The 18,708-nt window shown below is 40.2% G+C and overlaps 1 protein-coding gene across 1 annotated transcript in view; it reads right to left on the bottom strand.

Moving 5' to 3' along the window:
* LOC139453352 (uncharacterized) overlaps window positions 1-18,708 on the bottom strand; it is a 318,833-nt gene that overhangs the window by 239,991 nt on the left and 60,134 nt on the right. The window contains exons 29-36 of the mRNA XM_071235025.1: window positions 14,738-14,902; window positions 14,417-14,570; window positions 13,850-14,040; window positions 12,284-12,499; window positions 11,854-11,968; window positions 9,608-9,877; window positions 1,420-1,683; window positions 26-285 (exon numbers count right to left, since the gene is read on the bottom strand). Coding sequence (XP_071091126.1) covers window positions 26-285; window positions 1,420-1,683; window positions 9,608-9,877; window positions 11,854-11,968; window positions 12,284-12,499; window positions 13,850-14,040; window positions 14,417-14,570; window positions 14,738-14,902 — 1,635 coding nt within the window. The remainder of the gene's footprint in view (window positions 1-25; window positions 286-1,419; window positions 1,684-9,607; window positions 9,878-11,853; window positions 11,969-12,283; window positions 12,500-13,849; window positions 14,041-14,416; window positions 14,571-14,737; window positions 14,903-18,708) is intronic.

Here is an 18,708-nt window from a genome sequence, read left to right as displayed (position 1 = left end):
GGCATTTAATGGTGTTATTTCATACCTTTGTTCCATACTTTAGCTGTGTGAGGAAGGTCCTATTCATGTACAGTAGCACATTTCCATCCTCATTACCATATGCCAAGGGTCCAGTGATGTCCACAATGTCTTCATCAACAAGCCACTCAACTGTGTACTCAACACTCACATTCGCGGTCTTTACTCGTGGGAACTCACAGGCCATAGTCAGGGCAAATTCTTCACTCTCAGGAACACTTTTGATACTTGCCTGAGGGTTGCTTGGAATAAGAGCAGCACTGACACCTGGAAGTAGTAGTATGTGTTTCTTTGTAACATACACTATGACAAATGTGGTTTGTTTGAATAAATACTACAGTTTATAGAGATTATTATGTAGGTTTGTTTTGGGATGGTCAATATCCTGTATTAAAAATTGTATTTAGTGAGCCATGGTAAGCTGAATACATAGTGTTTATTCCTAATACAGGATATTTACCATCCCAAGACACACATGTGAGGTAACCTCTATATCGTGTAATGTCATGCTTACATTATATCTTCAAAATAAATATTTTTATTTCTGACAAAATGGTATCAAACATTGCAAGTTTTAATGGAATGTGTGCATTAATATCACATCACAATGTCAGTGATAAGTCTGTCGAACAGTGAGAACAGTCAATATAGTTCCATCTGAAACCTGTCTTTTAGAAAGTGATGTAACTACCATATGATCAAAGAGATAATTGCTTGAAGATAATATTTCAACTTTGTCAGTGGATGTCTATCAGATCTATCAGTCTGCCTGCTAAAGTAATTGTCCTTTATCAAAGGGAAGCTACTCTAGTCAAAGAACCATCACGTTTGTTTAAACTCTGCCTTGCCTGGCATAACATTTTGGTTAATGAATTACCAAATGCACTCAGATATTCTACACAGTGACAAAATGAAACAAAGTAAAATTTTGAACATATCTCCAAATCCAACTGTTCTTAATTTTGGAAAAGACCCCAAGCCACAAAGGTTTACTTAACACAGGTGTAGGAACTGATATTGTGACCGTTCTCGCTAATTATTTTACAATATATATCTCAAAAGTTACCTACACATGTGAAATGCCTTAGCTATTCCCCTTTTGATATGTGATTTCAGTATTTTACAATAACAAGTATCCTAGTAATTTGTCCAGGTCCCTAATCATTGATTCTGATTCAATTGCCGACAGACAAGGGCAATCTCATGTTTGCTAGTACCTACCTAAACCTTTTATTTTATTTCGACATTTATCTGTAAATGACCCCAACAGATACAAGGTTTATCCACTGGCTTTATCCTGCCAAAACAAACCTATCCATTATATGATAAAATTGATTACACCTTAGTTGGTATACTATTTTCAAAAAATTCTTTCTGGCCCTATATTGACGCAATTCCCACCTGTACTGAACGTCCATTCCTCAAAGACATAACCATTCCAGCGCACCAGGCCCGATCCTGCCTGCTCTGAGGTGACCGTAGAGAGAGTACACAGTCCGGCCTCTTGCAGAAGCTCAAATGACTGACACACAAATGTTGTCTCTTCTAGACAAAGCCTACGACAATCCACCAGCTGAAACACCCCTTGAATCTGACGAGAGTCTCTCTTCAGTACTGCAAAGCCTGGTCGGCGGTGGAAAGTTACCCCAGATTTGCCACCAGGGTCTGCAAAAGATATATTAAGTATTTGTTGCTCAGCCATTGATCTAGCATTGATCTACTTTCATGACGTTGATCAAAAACATCCACATCACCGAAACACCCCCAGGAAGTAGACAGTTATACTATCATACTGATATATTTACATACCATTCATTTGAAAACAAATACAAAAGCTGTTAGATTTTGCTAAAACCGAATTGTTCACATGTGGCACTGGCATAATATATTCCTGCTTAAAAAGAAAATAAAGCCACAAGGCTCTGTAGCTCATCTGAATTTTACTGAATATCATAACTTATATACATCCTTGCATAAAGGTCATTAAATTACACATTTTACTTTGCATAAGTCAAAATTACATGTTTATTATGAATCACAGCAGTAAATATTAAAATTTAAGTTGTGACAAATATCACAATACAAAAATAAAATAGAACATGTGTTATTGTCCTACAACACATCAAATACTGCATATCAAATATCATAATGATACATGGAGTAAAGACTTAGAAAAGGGCAAATTTTACTTATTTCCCATATTAAAGAACCTTTGTGCTGAGTCATCTTTATATTTATCAAATTATATCAAAATGTCATAATACATGCAGAAATGGGTGAGCAATGGGCAAAATTAGTAAAATCTAAATATTGTTGACATTTTGATACTTACCCTGCATTACTACCTTAATGCTTTTAACGTTGTTTTTTACTTGCTGTGAGAGGTCCTGGCTACAGAAGTTGTTGTACCCACTAGCTGTGTGGCTTCCCTCTTCCCACAGCTACCACGTGGCAAGGTCAAATAACCACAACCACTGCTAGTTTTCTGAAAGAACTTCATCCAAATGGCACTTGGTAAGTCCCAGGTGTGTATCTAACTCAAACGCAGTCGACCCGGAGGACAGGCCGTATTAGCTTGTCGAAGAGTCCGAATGATAGTCGTATTGTCGATGAAGTCTGGAGTAAGAGGATCTGGAAGTAAGACATGAAGACGCCGGAGAGATAGTGCCACGAATGTGAGACCGAAGAGGTGTTGTGGCATGGTCTAAAGGTGCCAAAGATGGATGAGAGGTTATCATAGTTATTGGCAATAAGATGTGCACATAGTCTGCGTAAGGGGAGCTATGAGTACAGGTGCAGGGGCCATAGATGCCGGAGGTATATTCATTGAGTGTTGAGGTGCCAGAGTAATCAATAGAGTCGTGATAGCCGGATTCACCAGCACGGTATGGTAAAAACTGAAGGAGCCACCTGAACCACTGATGACTGATAGGGAACGGGCCGAAACCAGGAGGCATGAGAGGCAGATGTACTTGGCATTTCGATAACAAAGAGGTGATCATAGGTGCACAAACAGGTGGCGGAATGAAATAGACAGTGGGGAGGAGAGGCATGTCTCCATTAGTGATGGGGCCACAGCACATAAGCATCGACGTGATCGGTATCTCCGAAAGTGGGAGAAGTGTCCCGGTGGTCGGACATCTGGGGATGCCTGTGGGCACATTGGGTGTGTCATTTTCTCAAAACCCTGATATATATAACAAAGTCACAATGCGACAACACTGAGAAACAGGGGAGCGTACAATCTGCGCAATGGGGTGTGTGGATCCTGGGCCGATTTATTGCCCCTGCATTGTGAGCAGCGTGACATATAATTTCAAAGAAATAGACAAGCGTTGACAACAGAATAGACACATAGGTCAACAAAGAAACATGGGCATGTAATTGTAACTCAAACATGGGGACATGGGGATGGTAGCATTTTTGTATTTGGTGTCGTTGTCAACGACGGTGCGGCAGGTTGTTGAGGAGCAACAGTCTGGTGTTGAAAGCCGGGCAGTAGGGACGGCATCATTGTTGCCACAGCTCAGGATGATGGTTCAATCAAGTTTAATTCCTTCTGCGAGGGGGCAACAGGCTGATTACTGTTGGCATTGCTGGGCCTGGATTAGGCCTTCTGCAAGAAAGGTCGGTATTGTGTACCAGTGAGACCAGATGGTGATGTTGAGTGAATATGACCTGGCAAATGATCAGCAACTGTGACTGTGGGTTTGGGTGGATATACATGAGCGTATTTGTGGAGGAATTTTCTTGTTGCACAGACTCACTCTGCCTGAGCCGCCCACACATACAACATACTGGTCGAATTGGCAAACTTTGATCATGCATCCAGTTTTGTCCCATTTCAGTAGATGAGGAACTGTTTGATTTTGGATTCGGACGAGATTCCCAACAACAAGGGGTGGTAGCTGTTTGGTGTGCTCAGTAAGCCGTTCAGCCATCCTCATATGTCAGTTTCTCTTTGGGGTCTACCGAAGACGCACATTGCAGAGGATAACTTGGTGTCTCTGTCTGGGGTGTTTCTGTATTGTAGCATTGCACGTTGGAAGGCCTCAGTGTCAACTTCCCTGTTAGGTCCAGTGTTGTTCGTTATCAATCTTTTGACAGTCTTGACACCGACCTCTGCTCGACAATTGCTGTGTGGGAAGCCAACATTGCAGGGGATAACTTGGTGTCTCTGTCTGGAGTGTTTCTGTATTGTAGCATTGTACGTTGGAAGGCCTCAGTGTCAACTTCCCTGTTAGGTCCAGTGTTGTTCGTCATCAATCTTTTGACAGTCTTGACATCGACCTCTGCTCGACAATTGCTGTGTGGGAAGCCAACAGATGATAGGCGATGGATGCACACCCCATGTTCGAAGGAACTCTCTGGTAGCTGAGACTTGAATTCAGGGCCACCATCAGAGGATAGCTCATCCGGAATGCCAAAGGTGACAAATGTTCGGCATAGATAATCAATTTGGCCAGGTTCTGGAGGTTCTTTCAACTATAGGCCAGTTTGAGTATCTGTCGACAACCACTAAGCAGTTGATCCCTTTGTAATGGAAAAAGTCAGCACACACACATTGAAATGGGTAGACTGGGTAGACAGATGGCATTGGTGGGCCACAAGGTTGGGAGGGGGCTATACGGTTGCAGTGATTGCAATCGTTTCTGAGGGCTGTGATAGCTGGAGTGATTCCAGGCCAGAAGACAGATGCTTCAGCTCTTGCCATCATCGATGACAGCCTTGGTGAGCGGAGTGGAGTGCAGTCAGGACATCCTGTCCTAGTAATGGGGGAATCACGATTCGATCCTGGTATATGACAACCCCATCAACCATATGAAGATGCTCACGAGATTGATGGTATTCGCAAAGTGATGCTGGTAATTCATGGTGGAATTCTGGCATACCTGATTCAATCATCTCCACCAGCTTCACCATATCCTTGTCACTGCTTGTTGCTACCCAAACCTTGTCCCAGGTGATGGACTGGAGGGAGCTGATCGACGCCACGGCTGAGTGTATAACTGAGTCCTCAATGTTGTCAGGCTTCTTGCTGCATCTTATTGAGGCTAGTATCATGTGACTGACATTTGAGAAAGTTGGGGTGTCAAGCAAATCGTTATCAAGGCAAATGGCTACGACATCATCTATTAACACCATTTTCTCAGGGTGGCCAGTTGGATGGCAGGACACAGCATCAGCAAAATGGTGTTTTGCACCTGGTGCATGAACCATCTGGAATTTGCAGCGCAATGTTTTTCCCTTAAGGTTTCGGAGTCGAGCAATGGAGATATGTTCGAGGGATCAGTCACCAAACAGTTTGAGGAGTGGTTTATGGTCGACTGCAACAGTGAGATCATTAAAGCCGAGAACGAAGTACCTGGCTTTGTCCAGTGCATCTGCAACTGCCAATGCCTCTCCTTCCACAGGGGCATAGCGGGATCAGCTGCATGTGTGAATTGACTGCCAACCAGGGTGATTTTCGTACCATTGTGACAACAGAAAGGCACTGTATTGGGGCATTTGAAATGTTTTTGGAATAGCCAAAATCCAATTCCACCTTTTGACCAGTCAATAGCAAGGATGTCGGCTTTAGTTTGTCAAATATTTGTATACCCTCCTCAATCTCAGTGACAGTGACTGCCTTTGATTCCTTAAACAACATGACTAAGTGGTCATCCCATAGAAAAGGTGTCCCAGGCTTCAATAGCATGACCGCATGTCTGTAATATTTCTTGGTGTGGGAAAGTCCAAGATGGCTTGGAGGTACTTTTTACAGGGCCGAACACAGTCATGTGTTATCTCAAAGCCTGCAAATTGAACAGTATCCTGAGCAAAGACAAACTTCTCAGGGTTCAGTGTGATGCCGGTTCTACCACAGATGTCAAGCCATGCGCAAGCTTAGAAGTAGCACTCTGTAATGTCATCAGCCCAGAGGAGTTCATCATCTACGCACTTGGTTTTGTTAGGTACATCAGCAACAATTTCATCGAAACACCAGGTGTAACCATCTCCTGATGCAATGTATTCTTGGGGGGCGGTGAGATATCTGTATCTTCCCCAGGGTGTGATGAATCTTCATCCCAAATGGGTATGCTATAGTAACCAGTCCAAGCATCAAATACAAGTCTTCTTTTTGCCGTGCGGTACAGATCTGGCATGGTGGAATGGTGACTGTGTGTGGTGTGTTTCTCTGATTGCATGTGCGTTAAGAGCATGAAAGTCAACAGGCGTCTTGGTTTACCATTCTTCTTGGGACAAACAACCATTCTAGGGCACCATGTGACAGGTTCACCTATTTGTACTGGCTCGATCACACGTAGCCGGACGTCTTGATCCAAGCCAGTTTTTACATCATCTTGCCAGTGGAGAGGAACTGGTACAGGTGTGTGGTAAGCAACTGGTGCAGTATCGGGGTCAGCCATAAGCTTCATTGGAGGGCCCTCCATGAGGGGGAGTGGTTGGTGCTCACAAGTGTTGAATGTGCTTGACTTGTAAAGGTCAAGAAGGTGCTGCTCTAATTTGTCTCTGTTTGCTTCGGCTGCAGGATAGGGCAGTTTAGTAGGAATGGGGGGTGTTAACTTGCGTCTTGGACATTCACATTCTACACTAATGTAGTTCTCAATGTGTGCCTTGGTCGCAATGCCCTCAGTAGAGTCAACAGCTTCACTCATGTTTCCTGTAACTTCACTGATCATAGGGAAGTTTCTGGTAATCATGCCGAGTGCAATGCAAGCCTCTCTGCTGAGGAAGAATTTGTCAGAGTTGTCTGTAATGTATACAAGCTGGCAGGTCTCAACTGAAATACCATCAGGGTCTTTGCCTGATAGCCTCATGATGATTGCACCGAGGATAGTGATGCCCTTGTTTGCTGCATGCATCTTCATTGTCACAGGAATGAGATCACGCTTTATGATACATAACCTTGATACCAGCAAGACAACTCTGACAGCCAGTGTCAGCCATGATGGCAAGGGAAGCTGATTTTGGTTTAAATGTGAAGATTTGTCCGAAGTCCAGTTGTTCATAGTCTTCCCCAAGATTTTTTGCAGTGAGATGGGTAAAAGGCTGAGGTTGAGAGTCTTGTCTTATCCATGTGTCGGACAGCTGGTCATACAGGTGGTGGGCAAGGGTGATGGCTCTTTTACCACGATGCCAGCCAAGGTTTGTGACTGCACACAGTGTATCTAAGATTGCACCTTCACATTCCTCTGGTGTTTGGCTGGGTTTCTCCAATTTTTGCTTGTTTCTGCTGCGGCACACAGAATCAAAGTGATTGGATCGACTGCACAGCGTGCAAGTATGACCATAGGCTGGGCATTCTTTCTTTCTGATTTTGGGGGCTGCAGACTTTCCGTGCCCCTTCTTGCCACAGTAGTGGCATACTTCAGATTTATCAAACTTTTTAGTTTCGCTGTGAGCTGCATTCCTGCTGCGTTGGTAAGTGCTGCTGACTGCTTCAGCACCTTGAGAGTCAAGAAGTCATGATGCAGAACGATTACCAGCTTCTTTGGCTTCAACAAACTTGAAGGCCTGCTCAAGAGTCTCAGTGTAGTTTACTTTATCGTGACAGCCTGGGCATGGAATGACAAACTTGCACGTTCCAGCTTGACCCTGAAACCTAGCACCAAAGGAACGAACAGTTTCATCACGGTCCTGGGTCATACTGTGAAGAGTAACACGCACCACTATGGTGTTCTCCTCTCTTATTACTTGCCCGTGAAGAGATCACCCGTTTAATAAACATACAGCTTTATTACACATTGTGTAATACCAAAACGCGTGCTTATGTACTCTCGGAACACGTTTCACGAACAAATATTGAAAGCTCTCAACATCCCTTGGCGTATTCAACGACATTGTGTGTGGATATGATAGATCACTGGGATGAGCTCGATGACCCCAGCAACCTTGTTGCTAGGCTGACGTCACATGGTATTGTTTTGCCGATGGATCTTACAACAAAATTCCACAAATTACGTCATCGGGTATTGTGACGTCATTGTAAACTTTGAGCTGCAAGGCCCCGTTCCACAAGGCGATCGTACTCTAGCGCAACGACAGTCGTTAGTCTAAGTTAAATTATGAGAGTTGTGATAGCCTTAGCACTACGATAATTTTGTGGGACGAACGCCTGAAATCTAAAGGTGGACCATTGTATGATATTAAATTCATACGTTTCAACTTTTGACGTGTTTGAAGTATTATTCTGTTAAACTCAATTGGATTATGCCATGCATGGATCGTGTAGGTGTCAGCCTATTTACACTCAACAGTATAATTCTAAACACATTATAAATGACAAGTAATAAATAAAATACTAAACTCGCTCTCGTGTAAAACCAATTTTATGAAACTCGTGAATAGTTGTGGTATCTGACTCGCTTTCGCTCGTCAGATACCACAACTATTCACTCGTTTCATAAAATTGGTATTACACGGGAGCTCGTTTAGTATTCTATATTTACGGCAGAAAATCTTGAATGGCTTCCAATACTGTTGCTTCGGGTTTGTCAGTCAGGGACCCACCTGCAGGACGTGTTAGATCTCTGCGTAATGTCTCATCACAGCATTACAGTAGCTGCACAACAAGATCCTTCCCTGTGACCTTGGTAGCCTCCACATAGTCTTTCCACCTGGAAATGAAGTATGACCAGTCCTTGCTTGAGCCAGCCTAGGATATAGTTGGTCGCTTTACTTTCTCGACTTTGGCAGAGCTACTAGGACCGTAGCTTGTGGACTGTTGCATGTGCATTCAGGAGTGCGGCAATCACCACAGAGTCAAGGTCTTCTGATAAAAGTCACATGATGGGACCGGACACTGTACTGTTGGCATTGAGTTAATTGATCGCCATTATAAATGAGTAGGTGTTATACTGTTTAGATCTGGAACACAGAACAGGAAACATAACTTAATGCAACACATGATTGTATAATGTAAATGTACAGAATCCTCTATAAATACCCTAACATGTGCCTAAAAAGACCATCCTAGTACACAGACTATAATCTGCATAATTGAGAACACACTGGTCACAAAGAATAAGCGAAAGGATGGGCAGAGGATGCTATCTGGTGCTTCAAAATGGGGAGCTTTATGCTCCAACGTCTCTTCAGTCTGATGACTAGCAGTGATGTGATTATACATGACCTTGCCACTTCCGGTCACGTGGTAGCTGTGAGAGTAAGGAAGCCACAGAACTAGTGGTTAAAACAACTTCTGTAGCCAGGACCTCGAGCTCACAACTCCGTCTCCTAGGTTAAAAAAACAGCAGTAGAACCATGAAGGTAGTAATGCAGGATAAGATAAAAAATATATACCATTTTCAATATAGATGCAGTGGCAACCATATTTCAATATCAGATCAGAATTCGGTGAGCCCATATAACTGTGATGACGTAAAACAAAATTTTGAAAACTGAATAACACAAGGTCACTTGACTTTCAGTCAGGGGACCTAAAAGAATTTTTTCTTTTGGTGTATTGGACATTTATTTGTACTCAAATTCAAAGGCTGACAAAATCTTTTTGGGAAAGTATTTGCCAGAGAACTAATTCTGTTTGGATATATACTGGCAGTGTTTCCCCTAGTGTAAAGCTCACTGTTATTGCACTGCCACTCATAGTAGTATGTGTCAGGTGTGAGGATGAGACTGCTGGGCTGACTGCGCTTGTCCTCTGTGTTCAGTGTACAGTTTCCTGATGTCAAGTTGTAATTGAAGGAACTGCACTCATATGGAGTACCATCCCTCTCCAGACAGGCCATTTGACATGACACTGGGTCACCATTGCTCACAACTTCTTCCTGGGAAAACCCCAACAAACTGTAACCTCTCTGACGATACCACAACAAATCCAGAGTTTGACAAGAGTCTGAAAGATTTAAACATATTTCAATCATTATTCATTAGAATTAACATGCCAAGATCCTATTCTGTGGAATCAAGTAACTTTCTTCAGTTCACTACATTAATAGTTCACAAATATCTACTAATTTTTTATTATCTTAGACTAGTGCAAGAAACACAAATGTCAGGCTGATCCTATATGCTGTTGTGTTTTAATCTCTTTACTTATATAAACATGCATTTAATGGGCATGAATACTTCCTGCATTGACAATTCACATGTGTGAATTTGGCAAAATTCCACCAATATGAAACAAGGGAAACAAGTTGTACAATGATAGTCTGCAAATAAAGAGGTTCTTCACATCAATGCCAGGTTGAACAGTGTTAGTCTGTACATATAGAAGTAGATCACATCCATGCCAGGGTGTACAATATTTGTCTCTATATATAGATGTAGATCACATCCATGCCAGGTTGTACAATGTTAGTCTCTATATATAGAAGTAGATCACAACCATGCCAGGGTGTACAAGATTTGTCTCTATATATAGATGTAGATCACATCCATGCCAGGTTGTACAATGTTAGTCACTATATATAGAAGTAGATCACAACCATGCCAGGGTGTACAAGATTTGTCTCTATATATAGATGTAGATCACATCCATGCCAGGGTGTACAATATTTGTCTCTATATATAGATGTAGATCACATCCATGCCAGGGTGTACAATATTTGTCTCTACATATAGATGTAGATCACATCCATGCCAGGGTGTACAATATTTGTCTCTACATATAGATGTAGATCACATCCATGCCAAGGTGCACAATGTTAGTCTCTATATATAGAAGTACATCACATCCATGCCAGGGTGTACAATGTTAGTCTCAATATATAGATGTAGATCACATCCATTCCAAGGTGAACAATGTTAGTCACTATATATAGAAGTAGATCACATCCATGCCAAGGTGTACAATGTTAGTCTCTATATATAGATGTAGATCACATCCATTCCAAGGTGAACAATGTTAGTCACTATATATAGAAGTAGATCACATCCATGCCAAGGTGTACAATGTTAGTCTCTATATATAGATGTAGATCACATCCATTCCAAGGTGAACAATGTTAGTCACTATATATAGAAGTAGATCACATCCATGCCAAGGTGTACAATGTTAGTCTCTATATATAGAAGTAGATCACATCCATGCCAGGGTGTACAATGTTAGTCTCTATATATAGATGTAGATCACATCCATGCCAGGTTGTACAATGTTAGTCTCTATATATAGATGTAGATCACATCCATGCCAGGGTGTACAAGATTTGTCTCTATATATAGATGTAGATCACATCCATGCCAGGGTGTACAATGTTAGTCTGTACAAATCTAGATGTAGATCACATCCATGCCAGGGTGAACAATGTTAGTCACTATATATAGAAGTAGATCACATCCATGCCAAGGTGTACAATGTTAGTCCGTACAAATCTAGATGTAGATCACATCCATGCCAGGGTGAACAATGTTAGTCTCTATATATAGAAGTAGATCACATCCATGCCAAGGTGTACAATGTTAGTCTGTACAAATCTAGATGTAGATCACATCCATTCCAAGGTGAACAATGTTAGTCACTATATATAGAAGTAGATCACATCCATGCCAAGGTGTACAATGTTAGTCTCTATATATAGAAGTAGATCACATCCATGCCAGGGTGTACAATGTTAGTCTCTACATATATAGAAGTAGATCACATCCATGCCAGGGTGTACAATGTTAGTCTGTACAAATCTAGATGTAGATCACATCCATACCAGGGTGTACAATGTTAGTCTGTACATATAAGTGCCGGTCATACTCATGACAGGTTGCACAGGGTTTAGTCATATGTATGGCAGGTAGCACAATTCCCTGGTCTGTACCTCTTGGGCTTAATCATATGTATGGCAGGTTGCACAAAGTCTGTATGTTTGAGAGACTAACCTAATGCCTTCTGCCAGTTTGTCCTGTTGGCACTGCTATCACAATACTGGCGTGGGTAGATGGTGTTGTACTCTCCATTTTCATAGCACTGATCATCAATAATACATCCATTTGTCTGGAATAGACAAGAAACAATGCAATGGGAAAGGCAAGAAAAGGGCAAGGAGAAATCAGGCCTTATCATCTTAAGATCACATGTTAACTAGTGGCTGACTACAACACACAATGAAAACAAGAAATCTGTTTGCATTTGTGTTCAACTTGTTTCAGACCAAATTTTTGAAAGCAACTTGCCTAGGTCCATTTTCAGATCTAAATCAAAACTTTCACAAAGAATTACACTAGTTGTACCTTTGTTCAAGACAATCAACTTTACAAGTCACATTCTGTGGGATTATAGCATATTTGAAAGTTTATAATAGTGCCTTACCTTATCCACACAGGTTCCATTGCTGGGGAAGCAAGTATGACAGAGGGAATCATAGACCAGGAAGAGAAGGGACATACTCCTGTGTTGGTTGTAGCTGACAGACACCTCGTAGCTGAAGCCGGTTGTCGGTATGGGACATGTCAGCTCCATGATGTGGATGAATGTTGCTGTTGTATTGACCACCACATCATCAACCTCATACCCAGTTTCATTCAGCTTTATAGGAAACAGGGCAATTGAGACATTTTCATTAAACAGGAATTAAACATAACACATAAAACATGATACACAGGTGCACACTTTTTCACGTTGGAGAACATAGAGCCCTGTTATGTCTTACTCATGTCAATTCATAAGATTACACAGTACTGTTCAGTGGTAAGTACATTCCAAAATAAGGTCAACCATAGGGAAACTGATAAATCCACACACTGTGTAAACGCCACAAGGAACCTGGCACATCAACACACTGTATGTAATCAAGGAATGGTAGATTCACACACTGTAAACCATAAGGAACCTTGTAGATTCACACACTGTGCACCACAAGGAACCTTGTAGATTCACACACTGTGCACCATAAGGAACCTTGTAGATTCACACACTGTGCACCATAAGGAACCTTGTAGATTCACACACTGTGCACCACAAGGAACCTGGTAGATTCACACACTGTGCACCATAAGGAACCTGGTAGATTCACACACTGTGCACCATAAGGAACCTTGTAGATTCACACACTGTGCACCATATGGAACCTGGTAGATTCACACACTGTGCACCATAATGAACCTTGTAGATTCACACACTGTGCACCATATGGAACCTGGTAGATTCACACACTGTGCACCATAAGGAACCTAGTAGATTCACACACTGTGCACCATAAGGAACCTTGTAGATTCACACACTGTACACCACAAGCAATCTCATTAAAATCAGATCTAAGTTTTCGCTGCCGCTAAACAAAGATCTGAGAACATCTCATTACGGGTCATGTCAGAATGACCTTTCGCGAACTTTGACCTACCACTGAAACGACTAACAAGAAGTCGACATCAGCCAATTAGAAGCAGCTTTCTCGAGCTTTACAGTACTCGTTTCAACCTGACAACTTCCATTTTGACTACACTTGAAAAATATGTTGACACAGTTCTCAATTAAAATTTTGAAAACTGAACAAACTAACATTCTGGAATGTCTAATATATGGTTGCGATTTTGAAATGTCTCCACCATTCAAATGTTTATCCCAGGGGAACAAGAGATAGACGATAATATTAACCGTCGTTCGGAATACCCTGTTTTAACGTTTTCGAGATTGCATGATTAGAAAACACGTTCCGACTATCACTTTCATGATCTGGTAGGCGACGCTTTAATTGGTTGGATGTAAGATCGTTCTGATGTGACCCGTAATAGGATGTCCTCAGATCTTTGTTGAGTGACAGAGAGAACTAAGATCTGATTTTAATGAGATTGTACCACAAGGAACCTTGTAAATTCAGACACTATGTGTACACCTTAAGAAACTGGTAGATTCACACAGCAAACATGGAAAACTGACCGTGACCCTGGCCCAGTGGCAGGTAAGGTTGCTGACATTGAGGGTGTTGTTGTTGTAGACATGCACTGTGTCACAGTCATCAATACGCATGTCACACAATCCATTATTGCTGAGGAAGAAAAGATTGGGAGGTTCATCTGTTTCCACCACACAGTCCAGGCTGTCTCTGTTCGTCCCGCACTTGCACAATCCTGCAGACCAGAAATATCTACAATGAGTAAATACATGAAGGATGGGGTCAAGACTAGTTATATTCCTGGTCCGTGTGGTCTCCTGTGATTCTGTGTATGAGGTTGCCAATAGCTTTTTCATCCTTTAGCATATCCTTTGTCACTTCATGGAGTGGACATATCAGTATTGGAAGTCAAAGCCAGTTTGATTCAAGCCCCTTTCTTTGCCTTCTAGATCAAATTTGATGATAAATGCCAATCAAACGGTTAATCATTACCCTAATTACACAGACACAATTGCTATGTTCACACATAGATAACATCCAGGCCTAGACTGGAAATGGGCTCCAGGTGGTGGCATCTATTAATGACTGAAACATAAGATCTTAATACCTACCATTGTCACATTTAGATCCTCTACACTCAGAAGGACATTGTAATCTGAGTGTATCCTCTACTGGCCAAAGTGTTGTGTTGGTAAGGAGAGCTATTTCACACTGCTTCTTGATGTCTTCTTGAGCTGCCATGAACCACTGACCGTTGAGGGTGTTCTGTAACATTTTAATGGAAGGTTATATACTTCAATATAGTCCTACAAAAATTTAGATATGCCATGTTCTTTTACAAACTACTCACAGTTCACATCACCTCATGTTAAGGAAGAGAAGTAATAAACTAGTACCAGTGAAACACTGCATGACAAATAAGATTTACATACCTTAATATCTTCAGCACAAGATGTGAGAGAGTTGGCGTAGTGGACTCCAGGAACATTCTTGCAGGCTGTCACAAAAGCTGATAACCCTATTGATGCTTCGCACTGTATTTTCTCCACACGGGTCTGAGTCCAGCCTATATCTCCAGGTACATCCCAGTCATTCTCCTGCAACAATGTACATTCGCATCATTCAAGTGCTAAACAAGTCGCTTAGCCACAGATACACCATCCCCTTTACAAATTATATTTCTAAAACATAGTATATACCAATCCCTTCCTTAATCACATGGATGCCACAGGGACATGTTCTCGTTGTTCGACCTTCATTTTGAAGTCAAATAAAACTGAATGTACACACACACACTTCACAGTTTTGAATTCTGCTGAAAATTCTCTGTTCAGTGACATAACCCACAAAAAGAAATTACTAAAAAGAGCCTCTGAAAATTAGGCTCATCGTAAATATCGTAATTTTTTACATTTTAATAAATCATCACATACACAGCAATATTTCGTGTATGTCTTGAAATCATATATTTACTTGGAGAATTCAGTAGCAAAAATAACACATTAATAGTGATCAAATGTATCTGTAATGTATCAAATCACCCATGATCATTTTGAAGCACTGCCAATAACCCCAGAATCGTTTAGCATGTTTTAGAAAATACACAAACACAAAACGTCAAAGAGAACTTTAGATCATATTGGTTAGTGTTTACGGTTCGCGAATGCTGGTTTTGAGACGACTGTTACATCACACATATTTCACACTCAGCTGTGATACACGTTCTTGAATTCCTCAGACTTTTTGCATCAAATGACAAATTGTCTTTGTCACTCATACAAATGGTCTAGATGAAATCAAGCTCACAAAATCACTAGATGAAATCAAGCTCACAAAATCATGCTTCAGAATTAATGGCGTGCTCAAAAACTTAAGTTGAAATGTAAACAAAGCAAAATTTATATTGACACTGCTGAGCATTTTGTCCTATTTTGTGAGATCTCTTCACCTTCTGCTCATACAATGGCTAACTTCATATAGAATATGCATACATTATCCAAGGAAGAATTAGGGAATAAAAATATATACATTGCAATGGTTTCGTAAATCATACTGTCATTGTCAAAGTTTTCCGCTCTGCATAATGTACCATGCACAATGACAATGGTATTTGTCTGCATTTCTGACTAATTCTCTTGGTTACAGTAGAAGAAACAAAACACTCATGACACATTAATGTGAATATGATCCTTGTGTTAATGAAAGTCCTCCTCTGCAAATACTGTTGTCAGTGAACACATCATTTTGTGTATGTCACCAGTAGTGATGTTCTATGTAACAGTGTTGTACATATTTGGTTTTTCTTTGCAGTTAAGGTTGGGTGTAGAAAAGTACAAACAATCATTCTTTGCTGCTTTTTACAGTTTCAATTATGAGGTAGATTTTGCATATCTTTCATAAATCTTTTCAAGCAATGAGTTACATTATGGATATTTTTTAATGTTCAATATCATTTCATACATAGATTTAGGCCACAAAATTCATTAACCTTTGACAATCTCCTATTTGTTTGAACATTATTTAGATTCAAAATCAACAAATTTAGTGTTGTATTCTGATCTTTAGACAAATCCTTGAAAATATTCAAATTTCCTTTTGAATGTAATATTCAATATTGTTATTTCATATAAATAAGTTAAGGAACAGCCATTTCATTTTATCTTATAACTAAAATTGATATACATGTATAAAGATTTTCCATTAACAATATTCATAATATCTTAATTAAATATATAGATTCTATTCACACATTTGTACAAGGAATATAAAAAAAATGTTTTTTCGGTCATTTGATTGGCAGAACATTTCTGTCTAATAACTGACCAGGTACGAGTTTAGTCACAAACGCTTTACGAATTACACCTCTCATTTTGAATAATATAATTAATTATTTCACCCTTTTTTACTTATTGTAATCACAGGATATTACACAGTTTACTTCATTTCATTTTTATACATTCAAGACATTTTTTACATGGTTAAAACAGTCATTTTATGTTGTGTCTGAAAAGTGACAAATTCTATTTTACAAATCAAGATCTTTTATACTATTAAAAAAATTAGGTGAGAAATATGATAATCAATATAACAATGGCATCTTTCTGCAATGTCGCCAAAGACATAAAAGAGGCCATGACACGAGGCTAGTACTCCACAGATAATTGTGCAGCATTAGTCTTTACACTACACTAACACAACCACACAATCCGGCACAGTGTTGACTTGCCATAACACTACTTCCACAGGCTAATTTGCATATCACATGACCAGAATTTTCTCTTGTTTGTTAACAAATGCAATTATTCTGAAATCAGAGCAGACTGGCCTAATGCAAGCCTTTTGGATAGCTTTACATAGTGTTTCAAATAATTATATACCCGGTAGATATGCTACTACAACTGCGACAGTGAGGTGCATGACAGTATATCTTTATGTATCAAAGTGGCCGCATCACTAGCTCTGTGTAGGGCTTCGATGACAGCACATGGAGCCGTAAATCAATGTAAACAACGGATAACTACGCAAATGGAAATTGTTTTTCACGCTTTAGGGTATTTCTCAATGAAATTTAAGTATTCTATGATATATTTTTATCTAAATGTGTAGACTCATAAAACAAGAGTCATCTGAGGATGACAAATCCCCCCTGCCCAAACAAGTTCAAAAGAGCAAATCACCTGAAGTCCAACTTTTTGAGAGAATTTCTAATCTGTCTGTCCATATACAAGAGTAGTTTTTGAGCAATAAAGACAATACTATGGAATTGGGATTCAGAACTTTGTATTTCTATGTCAGAATAAATCAAACTTGTTGCCATGGATATATATCTAGATATATATATAAATTCTAAAAATCCCTAAATAGCAAAAAGCGGGGCGGTCGGGTAGCCTAGTGGTTAAAGCGTTCGCTCGTCACGCCGAAGACCCAGGTTTGATTCCCGACATGGGTACAATGTGTGAAGCCCATTTCTGGTGTCCCCCGCCGTGATATTGCTGGAATATTGCTAAAAGCGGCGTAAAACCAAACTCACTCACTCACTCACTAAATAGCAAAAAGCACCAGTTGATAACCTGGTCTTTGTGTGTGCACTGTTTCAAGAAAGAATACCTTTTAGTTTTAGATATATGGTCCAGACAAACACACCACTATGAATAGAGTCAAAGTCAAATAGAAAAAAAATAATTTTTGTTAAAATTCCTAAATAGCAAAATGCACAACTTCAGCCCTTGGTTAATACATGTACCAAGATTGGATGAAAATTCTCTCACAGTTTTCAAGTTGTGCTACAGAAACGACACCTACCCCCACCCTTTTGAGACTAAGTCCAAATTGTTTCAATAGAAATCAAGAATTAAAAATAAAAAAATAAAAAAATAGCAACTTCAGCATGTGACTGATACATCTTTCAAGTTTCGATCAAATATACTGAATGGTTTTCGAATTCTACCCCGGAAACGAACCCAATCCCCAATGGAGTCTGTGTCCAACTTCTTTCCATAAAAATTTAAAAAAATATAAATTCGAAAAATCCCAAAATATCAAAAGGCACCACTTTAGTATGTGACTGATGGATTTGCCAAGTTTTGATCATATACACTGAATGGTTTTCGAGTTCTGCCTCGAAAAAGGAAATGATTACGGACTGACAGACGCATTATATGCCAGGGGATAAAAATTCAACAGATTAAAAACATATGCAATATCTTGAATGGACCATGTAAGATGTTACAAATCGTCAGTTCGTGACAAGGTGCTGGCCTGTGGCAGAGGTATTATGCTGGCCACATGGAATTCTGGGTCAGGGAGAGTGACAAAACCAGGTAAATGTGGGAATCTAAGGACTAATTTTGCACTTTAGATAAGGTCATCTCTTTCACTACAACTGCCTTTTACATGTAGTTCA

This window comes from Haliotis cracherodii, unplaced genomic scaffold, assembly GCF_022045235.1.
Source record: "Haliotis cracherodii isolate W230 unplaced genomic scaffold, xgHalCrac1.p SCAF_9, whole genome shotgun sequence".
In the NCBI taxonomy this organism is placed as follows: Eukaryota; Metazoa; Mollusca; class Gastropoda; order Lepetellida; family Haliotidae; genus Haliotis; species Haliotis cracherodii.
Note: the sequence above shows the minus strand (reverse complement) of the source record. Positions and strands in the feature narration are given on the sequence as shown.